General features: G+C 65.6%; 4 protein-coding genes across 4 annotated transcripts; 3 read left to right on the top strand and 1 right to left on the bottom strand.

The window, feature by feature from the left end:
• The first annotated feature begins 19 nt into the window (after positions 1-19).
• Positions 20-640, top strand: FA09DRAFT_50894 (hypothetical protein). The gene has a single exon (XM_025745694.1). It carries the CDS (start codon positions 80-82, stop codon positions 458-460), a length of 381 nt encoding a protein of 126 aa, XP_025597630.1. The 5' UTR covers positions 20-79; the 3' UTR covers positions 461-640.
• Positions 641-4,223: 3,583 nt separating this feature from the next.
• FA09DRAFT_330518 (FAD/NAD(P)-binding domain-containing protein) lies at positions 4,224-6,367 on the bottom strand. Its single transcript, XM_025742635.1, has 4 exons — positions 5,956-6,367; positions 5,694-5,893; positions 4,809-5,623; positions 4,224-4,750 (listed from the first exon to the last, which is right to left on the bottom strand). The coding sequence occupies exons 1-4, from the start codon at positions 6,295-6,297 to the stop codon at positions 4,500-4,502; spliced, it is 1,608 nt and encodes a 535-aa protein (XP_025597629.1). The 5' UTR covers positions 6,298-6,367; the 3' UTR covers positions 4,224-4,499.
• Positions 6,368-6,948: 581 nt separating this feature from the next.
• Positions 6,949-9,545, top strand: FA09DRAFT_330516 (putative ILV1-anabolic serine and threonine dehydratase precursor). The gene is made up of 5 exons (XM_025742634.1): positions 6,949-7,467; positions 7,699-8,283; positions 8,343-8,562; positions 8,627-9,090; positions 9,243-9,545. Exons 1-5 carry the CDS (start codon positions 7,113-7,115, stop codon positions 9,491-9,493), a joined length of 1,875 nt encoding a protein of 624 aa, XP_025597628.1. The 5' UTR covers positions 6,949-7,112; the 3' UTR covers positions 9,494-9,545.
• Positions 9,546-9,922: 377 nt separating this feature from the next.
• On the top strand, positions 9,923-11,281 carry FA09DRAFT_50820 (alpha/beta-hydrolase; the record flags this gene model as incomplete). Its single annotated transcript, XM_025745693.1, has 4 exons — positions 9,923-9,946; positions 10,029-10,207; positions 10,431-10,626; positions 10,682-11,281. Coding segments are annotated over 4 exons (762 nt in total), but the record flags the coding sequence as incomplete, so codon positions are not given.
• Positions 11,282-12,477: the final 1,196 nt, after the last annotated feature.

Raw genomic sequence — 12,477 nt, 5'->3', positions numbered from 1 at the left:
ACCACCACGCGACGCGCCGGCCCCACTAACCGCATGCGGCAGCGCAGCGCAGCGTCTGCTGCGCCTGCGAGCCGCCGTCATGCACGCTGCTGCACGCCGCTTCGCTCCTCTCTCGCGCCACGAACGAGCTGCGGCACCTCATCCGTGTAAGCCGCACCCGCACCCGCCCTGCCAAGGGCAATCTGCCCTGTCAAAGCCGCCGGCGCGCAGCGGCGGGCCAAGCCGCAGCCGAGGCGCGCCGATGCCATCGAAGCACCGCCGCCGCGCTTCTGCGGCGGCGGTGGCCGAGCCCCGCCGACGATGCCCGGCGCAGCAGCAGACGACCTCGCAGCGCAGCGTGCAGCGGCTCGGCTCGCGCTGCCGTCTGCCTCGCCACGGCAGCTGCAGTACCACAGGCCGCGCCTCGACCCGATCTCCTGCTGCGAGCAGAGCACAGCAAAGCACGAGCGCAGCAGATTGAACGGGCAGTGCAGGGAAGGAGATCTGCGCTGCGTGCTGCCCGCTGCCCCTGGCCGCTGGCGCGATCTCGCGTCTCGCGGCGGTTGCCCCGGCCGCGTCTCATCCCTGGGCAACTCGCTCGCAACAGGACGCCGCGCTTCGCCCACAGACACGCACCTAAGTCGAGCTCGCAGCCACAAGGACGTGTCGTGGTGCTGACGTCCGCCGCTCCGGACGGCGGGCGTCGGCGTGGCGTCGGCGTACCAAGCGCACCGGCTGCTAGATCGTCTCGGCGCTCGGCACGCTGGAGGGCTCGGCACGCTACCGCGTCGACGAGCACGCGGCGCGGCGCGTCGGCGCTCGACACCCGCGACGTCGGAAATGACTGCAGGCGTGTCAGCAGACAGGCTAGCTCGGCATATTACATGCAAAGCGAGCTACGTCGGTCTGCTCCACCTGCAAAAACTGCGAGCGCAGCAAGCTGGCGGCCGAGGCTCAGCAGCGAGAGCCGCCGCAACGCCATGGCGCGCGGGTAGGCGCCGCACGGGATGCGGAGCTTCCCGGCGACGGCAGGCGGCGTCGGGGTTGGAGCGCTCTTCTGCCCGACGCTGCCATGCTGCGAGATCTGGCGGAGCGAGCGAGCTGCCGCTGTGGCGATGCGCTAGAAGCAGCAGCACGCAGCAGCATCTCCTGATGCTGATTGCCGATCGACGTCGAGAACTGGATTGCATCTACGCGGAGGCCGACAGATGCAGGAGCATAGCGACAGCTCCATCTGCCGTCCCAGGCGCTGTCGGCGTCTGGCAGAAGGCTCGCCCCGAGGAAGAAACCAGCCAGGCCGCAGCAGCATCTCGGTCAGCCTCGGCCGAGGGCAGACACAGCGCATTCCACGGCTGCTCGGCTCTCGTGGCCACGCTCCGCTCGCTGCAGCCTCTTGTCTCACGGCAACGCGCGGAGGGCGGAGCATGGATGGGATGCACAGCCGCAGCCCGCACCGCACGGCGAGCCGGTACGGTGCACATCGCCGTCGCACGCAAAGGCATGTGCGTCTTCACCCGTGCAAGGCGCCGAAGAGCACGACTCACCTGCGTGCAAGCCCCTCTCCTGCCAGGAGACGCGCCAGAGACCTGAGACGCCTGCGTCCAAACACCTCCTGCGCCTGTGTTGCTCTCTCGACGGTACCGCGCTCCGCCCAGCGGAGGTCCTGGTCGTGTGTCGGATGCCTGCAGAGCGCGGAATGAAAGGCATCCATGGTCAGCTGCAGGCAGTAGAGTGACGTGACTTGTCCTGCACGCTTCGTCGAGCTGTGGTACGTCCGCACCACGACCATCACCTGCGAGCGAGCGAGCTCCTGCCTACGCCCAAAGCACGGAAGTGGACCCCAAGACATCTGTACGCCCATCAGAGCTCATGTCATGCGGACGATCTGTGACGCCGCAGCCAAGTGACGCCGACCTAAGCCGTGCGGAGCGGCCTCATCATCTGCGATCTCGTCGGTCCGCACCGCAGTCCTGAGCCAGCCAGGACAGATCGGCGTCGCCTTGCTCCAGCGTTGCGGGGCATGACCATCCGCTTAGCCCGATCTTTTGCTTCGACAAGCCAGTGCTCGCTGCGCCTCATCACTCACAGCGGAGCGCGGCGCGCGCGGCGGGTGCGGATGACGCGCGGTCTCGATCTTGGGTGCGTCGCTTTTGATCCGTCCAGCGGCCGAGGTCGGGTTGAGATGGAGTTCGAGTGCGCAAAGTCCTGTGTTGCAGCTCGCACAGCGATTGCCGACGACAGGGCGCGGCGTTGGGATGAGATGAGTGACGGTGCGACGACGCGGATGCGGGGTGCGGGGAAGAGCGGGCGCCTCGCGTGAGGCGGAGAGGGAAGTGCCGCCTTGATATTGTCCTCAGTCCTCGGTCAGGTGGGACAAGGAGGATGAGCAGAGACTGGTGGCCTGCTGATGCACTCGGTGCTGTCGCACGCTGTGACCATCCGCTTTGTCTCGCCTCGCGCCTTGTCCGCGCCGTGTACGCCCAGCGGGTGCAGAGAGTGCTTCGCTGGTGGCAGGCAGGGGCGGCGTCACGCCTTCTCGATGCCTGCCCGTCGCCTTCTGTGCCTGGAGCGCGCAGCGTGGGTACCACGATCCGCACGCACTCGACTGCAGCGGCGGAATGCGGGCAGAGGAGCTCGTCCGCGACCGAGAGAACGCCGGCCGCGCGCGAGGTGTGCCAGGAGAGCACACCGGGGCGACGTGCCGTGCTGTGCTGCCGATCGTCAGAAGCTGAGCAAATTGGCATGGTCTGTGCTGCCTCTCTCCTGCTGCCATCCCTCTGCACGGACGCCCAGCAGATCCACTGCCGCGCTGCTTCTCGAAGGCACACGCGCGGCGGCGTCCACTTGCCTCCGCGCTGCTCAGGGGGCAAGATGAGCGCCACCGCGCCGCCGCCGCTGCGGCGCCGCCTCCTATCGCCCCTCTCCCACACCAGACACGGCGGCGAGAGATGCCCGAGGGCCCAGGCCCCTCATCCGCGGCTCCTTAGACGTTCGCTTTACGGCACGGCCAATCTCGATTGCGAGGACAGGTCATCAAGCACAAGGGTGCGGAAGCTGCGCTCACCTCACGTGCACGTTTCCACGCCGCCGTTCTGCATCCGCTGCGAACGCAGCTACGCCTGCACAAAGATGGGCACTGGCCGCTCTCTTCTTCTGTGTCAAAAATCGGTGTCGGACAGGCAGCGAGCCGCCGGCATCAGGAGCACAGCACCCAGCGCGCAGCGTCCAGCAGTGAGAGCGCAGCACTTCTCGGCGACTCTCAACGCGGCGGGCGTTCGCCGCCGTCTCCTGAGCGTTAACGCCCTGTGCCCTCTCGCCTGCCGCGCTGAGGGGATGCATCAGCCCCTCTTCGGCAATGTGGCTTGCGGGCGCTTGTAAAGTGCATCGCGAGGCAGCATGCAGGCAAGAAGGCGCAGTCGAAGCCCGTGCCGCGCCGTCCCGCAAGGGAGAGATGGACCTCTTTGTCCGGCTCGCGCCTTCCGAGACAACGCGCTGTGCGGGCAGCGGACAAAGCCGCTGCACAGACTGGTCGCCTCCAGCATGAAAAGGCGTCCACCTCCTGAGCAGCGCGGCACTCTGACTTGATAGATGGACGGAAGCTGCGGAAAAGAAGGAGCTTCGCCATCGCGCTTCGCACGGAGTACTTCGCGCCTCGTCTCGTTGTCTTGATGCGTCTGGACTTGGTCTTCACCGGAAGGCTTCCATTCGTCAGCTTCAGCGCAGAGCTTGCTGCTTGTGCAACTGATCGCGATCAGGGCAGAGCTCCTCAAGGGTGCGGCCGCTCGACGCACGGCGACGATGCTTCGCCACGTCGGCCCGCGCGGGAATGCCCCTAGCTCAAGTCTATTTTCGGCCCCACCGCTCACCGGCGTGCTCAAGAGTGCACACCCAAGGTCCCGTGAGGGCTATTTGCGGAAAAGCTAGGCCGGCGGGCCGCCACGCAGCGCGCGTGACCTGTGCCTGAAGGCAGTCCGCCGCCACCTCACCCGTCCGCGATGCCTCTCACGACATCGCAGGTCGTCGAGCAGCCTTTCCAGAGCAAGCACGTGTCCAGGGGCGCGTGAAGGAGCCGCCATGGAACAGGCGGCAACTCTTTGAGAGGCCTGTGAGAAGAGCAGCATGACAAACAGAGGGGTGACGGGCTTTGCGACGCCCCTGGGCGGGAAGAACAGGTCTCGGCGGCGAGGGCGGAAACTGAGCGAGCCGCTGTTCTCACGCCAACGCAGCCTTCTCCGAGTCGGTCTGTGGCTAATGCCGGCGTCGTCCGCGTGGCCGGCGACAGCTACGCCGGCGGTGCAACAGTAGAGCTGTTCGTCGCTTCTCTCGCCCGCCTTGAGACGAGCGCAGCGTCGCACCACCGAACAGAGTAGCGTGATAATGAGCTGATCATTAGAGAGGTATCGCTTGAGACTATGGAGGTGGAAGACGCTTCGGAGTCATGGAGGCGAGAGGTGATGCGGCGCGTAGCGGGTCCGGACGGCTGACGAGCGAAGAGGCGATGCAGCTGCGTCTAGCTCCTCTCAGGCACGCTGAGCCCAGAAACGACTTGCGCGAGCGAGGCCAACGCCAGCAGCAGCCGCGAGCCCCACGCCTGAGGCAATGGCAACATTGCTGACGATCCTGCGCTGTCGTTCCTCGCGACGCATGACAGCCGCATAGCCGAGGTTGGAGAACGTGACCATCGCGTAGAGACTGCTCCACCAGCCGGCGGGCAGGACGCGCATGAGGAGCGTGTCGAAGTGCTTGCGCAGGAGATAGGTGCGCGAGACGACTGATGGGCAAGCCGATGAGCAGGGGCGCAGAGCGATGGGCGAGAGGGCAGGACTCACCGCGACTGCACATCTCGTAGTAGTTGTTCTGTGCCAGATCACAGATGGCCACCAGATCGTCGTGCCGCGTGGCACTGTACTCTGCCAAGGCTCGCTCCAGCGCCTGCGTGCTCGGATGCGCGCCAGACACGGCGTGAGGCTTCAAGGCGCGCGGCGATGGCGCCCTGCTCGACATGGACACGCCGCTGTCGGAGCGGCTGTGCGTGCGCGAGGTCGGCGCTGGCGCAGTCGGCCGCGGCATCTCTTCTTCTTCGGCGTGCCGATCGATGAGCTCGAGCAGCACGCGCACATCCTCAAAGCCGCAATTGAGGCCTTGGCCGTAGAAGGGCAGCATGGCATGCGAGCTGTCGCCCAGCAGCAGCACGCGGCCCTTGTAGTGGTACGGCCGGCATCGCACGCTGGCGAGCGGGCTTGGCCGCCGCTCCGCAATGTCGCGCGCCACGGCATCGCGGCCCATGAGGGGTAGCGCATCGGGGAACTTGTCCTCGAAAAAGGCAAGGGTCTTCTCCCTCCCGCTGAGGTGCTCCTCGAAGATGCCGGCTGGCGCGAACAGCGTGCAGGTAAAGGTGTGATCTGGATTCGGCAGCGCAATGAGCATGTAGTCGTGCCGCGGCCAGATGTGCAGGTGGTGCGGATCCAGCGCAAAGTCGGGCTGTCCGGCAGCGTCGAGCTTGGCGGGCATGGAGAGCTCGACGTAGAGCGAGTCGATGTAGCTGCGCGCAAAGTCGAAACTGATCGTGCGTGCCAGCTGGTCGCGCACGGCAGAGTTGATGCCGTCGCAGCCGAGCACGAGGTCGGCAGAGACGACGGAAGGGCTGTGCTATCGTCAGTGCTGCATCTGAGGTGTGCCAAGCTGCGATGACGCCGCTCGAGCGTGAGACTCACCTCTCTTGCCCGTCCACGCCAAACATCAGCTCGCACTCGCCCTCTGCGTCCGCCGGCGCCTTGCCCTTGCGCGCCTTTTCGCCCTTGTCAAAGTCTGCGCGCTTGAGTCTGTGCCCATAGCAGACGGTGACTGAAGGGTGACTCTCGGCCTGCTGCAGCAGCAAGTCGTTGAGGTGTGTGCGAGAGACAGAGTTGATGCACTGAGCACCCACGCGCTGTGTCAGCCGCGCATCCGCTGAAGGTTGCCCTGGATCGCACGCACCTCGCCATCAGCGCTGTACGCCTGGCTGTTCTGCTCGTGGCCCGTGTGGATCATGCGTGCGCGCATCGGCACGGCGCCGTCAAGGACCATGTCTGCGAGGTCCATCTTGCCCGGCAGCGCCGGCGCCACGGCACGCAGGCCGCTGATGCCGCGCGTGGAAATGGCGAGATTAATGCTGCGTGCACGTGCGGTCGACCCCGAGGGCCCGGCAGCGCTGCCGTTACTGCTGCTGATCGGCGCCGGGCGCGACTCGTAGATCGTCACGGCAAAGCCGCGGTGCGCGAGGCCGAGCGCGGCGAGGCAGCCGACGGGCCCACCACCGACGACGGCCGCAGACGGCATAACTGAGAGATCAGGAAGGGATGTGTGCGAGGTTGGAGGAGAGAGAGCGCGGTGGCGAGCTGATGAGGTGTGGTGGTGCGGAGGCAGGTGGAGTCAGCGCCGTGCTTTCAAATCATCAAGCCACGCTCCCGCCGCCGCCGCCAGATCTTCCGGCCGCAAGGAACTCGGGCACCGCCGCCGCGCCGCTGACCAAGATCCCCGAGTCACCCCGTCTCGACGGCGTGGCATCAAGCACACCTCATCTCTACTGCGTGTCGGTTTGGCAGCGAAATTCACGCGACAGCGAGAAGCAGCAGCAGAGCGCAGCATCGAGTGCCCTGGGCTGCGGACACGAGAGCTGGGAGACCTCCGGCGCTGCGCTGGGAGCTACACGCTCGGCCGGTGCCGCGGTGGACCCTAGCAGATTGCTCCTCTCATCGCTGCGTTGTGCTTGCTCCTCTGACCTGCCAGACAGCATCGTCGAGCACCATGTGTGTGCTCGCCAAGCTGATCGTGGAGGTAGATGGAAGGAAGAGTGCGGTGCTGCACATGGCGGTGGGTTGGGCTTAGCCGGCCCCAGCCGCGGCTAAACTCCGACTAAGACTCGGGGGCGCGTGACGCCGCAATTTGCCGAGTCGCGCGCGCCCCGCTTGCTTCTCTCCACCTTCCTGACTCGGCTTGGCGTTCCTCGTGCTTCACCACCTCCACCTCCCTCACCCACGTCCCTCTTCTTGAGCTCGCATCCTTGATCTTCGCTTCTCGTGCTTCGCAAGTGCGCCCTTTGCACCTCGCAGCGCCCAAGTGCTTGTTGCACGCGCACGACACAGCGCGTAGCCATGTCGTCCTCCTCTTCCCAGTCCGTGCCCGCCTGGGTGCCGGGCCCCTTCCCCAAGCCTGCCGTGCAGGAAGCCGGCAAGCAGGCGTCCTACGCTCTCCCACCTCACCTCGTGCTTCCCGACGGGACGCCCGACTATCTGCGGCTCAGTCTCTCGGCCGACATCTACGATCTCGTCAAGTCGACGCCCCTCACGCCCGCCACGAGCCTGAGTGCGCGCCTCGGCTGCAGCGTGCTCATGAAGCGCGAGGACCAGCAGCCGCATGTGTTTAGCTTCAAGATCCGCGGCGCATACAACATGATGCGCGGACTGCAGGGCGAGCAGAAGTGGAAGGGCGTCATTGCGTGCAGCGCTGGTGAGTGTGAAGAGCAAGGGCAGGGCGGCTGGAGCCAGGCAGACGCGGCGCGAAGCGCTCGTCCCTGTGTCAAAGTGGCTCAAAAGGCGAAGTGATAGCGCTGAGCGACGGGCCGGACTGTCGACATCGATGTCGCAACAGAGCAGCTGTCCTCGCACCGGCGTGCCCCAACGTTCCGCCAGGCCCCCAACGTCCAAGTCCTCGCTGCAGCCTGCTCATTCTCTTCCACAGGCAACCACGCCCAGGGCGTTGCCCTCTCCGGCCTGCATCTCTCCATTCCGTGCACCATCGTCATGCCCATGGGCACGCCCGAAATCAAAGTCTCCGCCGTCCGTCGCCTCGGCGCCAAGGTCGTCTTGCACGGCGTTGACTTCGATTCCGCACAAGCCGAGTGCCGCCGCTTGGCAGCCGCCTACGGCCTGACTCTCATCCCGCCATTCGACCATCCTCTCATCATCGCGGGCCAAGGCACAGTAGGCGTCGAGCTCTGCCGCCAGACGGACATGTCTCAGCTCGACGCCGTCTTCGTCTGCGTAGGCGGCGGAGGTCTACTCGCCGGCATCGCATCATACATCAAGCGCATCGCACCGCCGCACGTCAAAGTGATTGGCGTCGAGACGTACGACGGCGATGCGCTGGCGAGAAGCTTGGAGAAGGGAGAGAGAGTGGAGCTGAAGGAAGTGGGCACGTTTGCGGACGGAACGGCAGTGCGTCTGATTGGAGAGGAGACGTACAGAGTATGTGCAGAGACGGTCGATGCCATTGTGAGGGTGGACACGGATGAGATCTGCGCTGCGATCCGTGATGTCTTCGAGGGTGAGTTGGCGAGCGGGGCGTAGTAGCTGCAGTGCCATGCTGAGCCTCCATTTGCATAGACACTCGCTCCGTCCCCGAGCCAGCCGGTGCTCTGGCAGTGGCAGGCCTGAAGCGCTACGTCGCCCTCAATGGCCTGCACGGCAGCGGCAAGCGCTTTGCCGCCATCGTCAGCGGCGCCAACATGAACTTTTCGCGCCTGCGCTTCGTCGCCGAGCGCGCCGAGCTTGGCGATCAGAAGGAGGTGCTGCTGATGGTCGACATTCCGGAGGAGCGTGGCAGGTGAGTCGCTCTAGCCTTGAGAGGGCATTCCGGCGTCAGGCACATCGCTGAGGCTACCGAGCAGCTTCCTCAAGCTCTACTCGCACATCCACCCACGCAGCGTCACCGAGTTCTCGTACCGCATGGACAACTCGGATCGCGCGCACATCTATCTCTCCTTCATGCTTCACGGTGCTCCTCAAGGCGCCATGCCTGTGCCTCAAGCTCCCGTGCTCACGCAAGCACAGACCGCTGGTCTCGGCACACCCGGTCGTGCACCTTCTCCCGCGCCTCGCGGGCGCAATGGCGCAAATGGCGACACGGTTCTTCCGCCGGCGCCGGCCGCGCCAACTGCACCTGCGGAGCCGGCAGTGGTGGCGCAGAGCCAAGCAAGACAGCAAGAACTGGCGGGCATCCTGAAGGCCATCGAGGCCGACGGCATGCGCGTGCGCGACATCAGCGACAATGAAATGGCAAAGAGCCACGCGAGATACATGGTCGGCGGCCGGTGCGGCAAGCCGGTGCAAGGAGAGAGGCTGTTCCAGTTCAGTGAGTGGCAAAACATCCAGCGCCGAGAGAGAGGGGACGATGTGCGGCTGGAAGCGGTGGGCAGAGCACGAGCTGTAGCCTTGCCCCATGCACAAAGGCCTGCATTCACCGCACCTTCTCCCCGTCCCTCCTGCTGATCTCTTTCCCCTCAGTCTTTCCCGAGCGCCCCGGCGCGCTCAAGCGCTTCCTCGACACGCTGCACGCCGGCTGGAACATTACGCTCTTCCACTACCGCAACCACGGCTCGGACACGAGCAAGGTGCTGTGCGCCATCCAGGTGCCGCCGCCCAACGAGGACGGCAGCGGCGACCAGAGCGAGGCGTTCGATGCATTCCTGCACGAGCTCGGGTACACGTATGTCGAGGAGACGGAGAATGCCGTGTACAAGGAGATGCTGGCGTAGATGCGAGATCAAATGCAATGGAAAGGGCATGATGTGTACTGCCCCTGGACCGAGCGAAGGGCGAGGCGCGCGGCTTGGGTCTGTCGAGGAGCGCCAGAGCAGGCAACAGGGAGCCGTCGTGCCACCGTTCGGCTCCGTCTGCTCCACTCTCACTCTCCCTGCGCTGAGAGAGGCGCTGGGAGAGGCGGATGTTTGCCGCAGTCTTCTAGGTGGGATCGGATGCCGGCGGCTCGGCGTCGGGCCCGACGCCGGCGTTTAGCGTGCCGCGGCTGCCGCCGCGCTGTGCGCGGGCCACGCGCCCTCCACCTTGCTTCGCGCTTCGGCGACCGCGGCTCCAGCTTCGGCCTCACTGTCAGGCACAAGGCGAGCTCCCCAAGGTGCGCAATCAACGAGCTCATTCTTCCTTCTCCACCACCACACCAGTCTTACTGCTCTCACCACCTCACCCACCATGTCCGCCTTCAGTTGCTGTTCCCACGTCGTGCGTGCCTCCCTCCCACTCCCTCTCCTCTCCCTCTAACTCCCGCCTTCGCAGGGCTCCTTCACCAAGGGCACGCCCGCAGGCAGCGAGACCTCGCTCGGCGGCCGGGAGTGCTACGTGACGGGCGACAAGGGTGCCCAGCGCGCACTGCTCATTGTGGCAGATGTGTTTGGCTGGAGACTGACTAACACGCGCGTGCTGGCGGATCGCTTTGCAAAGGAGCTTGGCGCGCGGTGAGTGGAGAGGCGACATGGGAGGTGTACAGAGAGCGGGTGGAGGGCGGAGAAGTCTGACGGGAGGAGGGCGTGAGCATGAGCATGAAGAGGACATGGCTGCCGGCGAGGCAAGAGCGCATGGCTGCACCAGCCATCAGGGCGCGTAGGCAAGACTTGCCATGGCGGCGCGGACCTCTCCTCTAGATGCAGCCTCTTACCCATTCCTCTCCGTCTCTCGCAGCGTATACATCCCCGACTTCCTCGACGGCGACGACTTTACGCAGGCCAAGCAGAAGGACCCAAAGTGGGAGCCCGACTTTCCCTCGTTCCTCGCCAAGCATCATCCCGGAGAGGCGGCTGCGCCTTCGATCCGCGCTGCGGTCGACGAGATCCGCAAGGAGCAGGGCGACAAGGTCAGGATCGGCGCTGTGGGCTACGTGAGTGCCCCTTCCCCTTCCACTGCGTGACGCACGTCGCTGACGAAGAGAGAAGTGCTGGGGTGCTCTGCCCGTCTTGCACCTCTCCTCCACCTCCGCCGGTGCCTCTCAAGTCGATGCCATCGCCTTTGCCCACCCTTCGCTGCTCGCAGAGGACGGCTCGGACTTTGCGCAGCTCGCAAAGCCAGCCCTCTTCCTCACGTGCGAGACGGACCCGCAGTTCCCCGACGCCAAGCGCGAGGCGGCGATTGAGGTGTGCAAAAAGAAGGCACGCGAGGGCGTGTTTGTCAAGTTTGGCTACTACCCCAACGTCTCGCACGGCTGGGCCATCAAGGGCGACGAGAACGACGCATACACGGCAAAGGCGATGCAGCATGCCGCCATCGACACGGCGAGCTTCTTCAACGCCGAGCTCTGAGCAGCGTGTAATGAACATCACATCCCCTGCTCCTCTGTCACCGTGAGAGGGACACAGACATTCTTCGGGCGTGTCCAAGAAGATGGCGCGCAGCGCTGCACTGCGAGATCGCTGCTGCTTCCCCGAGTACGCCTCTCGCCATTCATCCGCCCTTGCCCACCCGGGCGGTGTGGCGAGGGCCACCCTCGCTGCGGCCGAGACTGCCGAGTCCGAGTGGTAGTCGGTGCCTGCCCCGCGATGCCAAGGCTGCGAGAAGATGCGCCAGAAAGCGTCACACGCGGCCGCAGCGGCGCATGACACCTGCAAAGGCGCTACGGGAGCCACTCCACCTCTGCCGTGTCGCTGAGCGCTCACGGACAACCACCTCGAGCCGCTGGCTCTTGTCGCCGAAAGACAGATTCTGGGGTCAGCTTGGATAGGGGAGCTGAATCTCAGAGGCGAAGCTAGACGCGAGCATGGACGCCAGGATGCTGGGCTGCGACAGCTCGGCGTCTTGCTGCTGCTGCTCCCGCGTGCGTGCCCGGCCGCTGCTTCGACCTCGCAAAGCGCAACCGAGCGCTCTTCTCTCGACGCGGAGCAAGTGCACGATGATGCAAGCCTCACCCGTTTGATTGCGAGGCGTGTGAGTGAGGGAAGATCATGCTGCGCCGATGGCGCTCGGGTCTCGTTGCGAGCGTGCGGCCAGATGCTCGCTCAGTCAGAGACGAGTAAGAGTGGGGCGCTGCGGTGTGATTCAGACTCTTATTGCGACATCAAAGCGAAGCGCAGTGTGCAGCTCCACAGGGGATCACACGACCTCGAGCCCATGCTGATGGCCCTTCGAGGTCGCCTGAGCCAGCCGCAGCACCTGCGGACTCGTCGCTTCAGAGCGCAGGCGTGCCTTGTGCCTGCGTCGCAGCCTCGGACGATGCTTCAGCTCTCCGTGCTCGAAGTTGCCCTCGCTCTGCGCAGCTGATCGCAAGCGCCAAGGCTCCTGAGAGGCCTCCGGGCGCCGTACCGCTCGCCCCCGTCGCCCCCTGGCGGATGCTGGGCTCAACGGCTGCGCTGCAGGCTTGGGCGCGCTCGCCGGCGCCGGCGCTCCAGCCAAGGCGCAGGGCATCATTTCGCGGCGTGCTCGAGCACCTGTCGGCGGCTCGGCAGAGCCGTTCTCACGAGCCCATCTCACACGCTGCCCAGCTCGGCGTGTTGCCTCGCTCTCGGTGACCAAAGAGCGAGATGAGACGTCGAGATCTGCGGCGTGTGCGGCACGAGGCACGAGGCTCGCCGGCGTGAGGCGCCAAGCTGATGCGCTGCCTCTCGCGCCGGCGCGCGCCGCGGGGTGTGCGCCGCGCATGAGGGCGCAGCGTCAGCGTCAGCTGCGGCGGCATGGCGTCGCCAGAAAAAGCTCCTCGGGCACCTGAGCAGCACCAAGGCGAGCTGCACCTCCTGCGCCA

The sequence above is a fragment of the Tilletiopsis washingtonensis genome, assembly GCF_003144115.1.
Source record: "Tilletiopsis washingtonensis strain MCA 4186 unplaced genomic scaffold FA09scaffold_13, whole genome shotgun sequence".
NCBI lineage: Eukaryota > Fungi > Basidiomycota > Exobasidiomycetes > Entylomatales > Tilletiopsis > Tilletiopsis washingtonensis.
The sequence above is the reverse complement of the archived record's forward strand: the minus strand, read 5'-3'. Positions and strand labels throughout refer to the sequence as shown.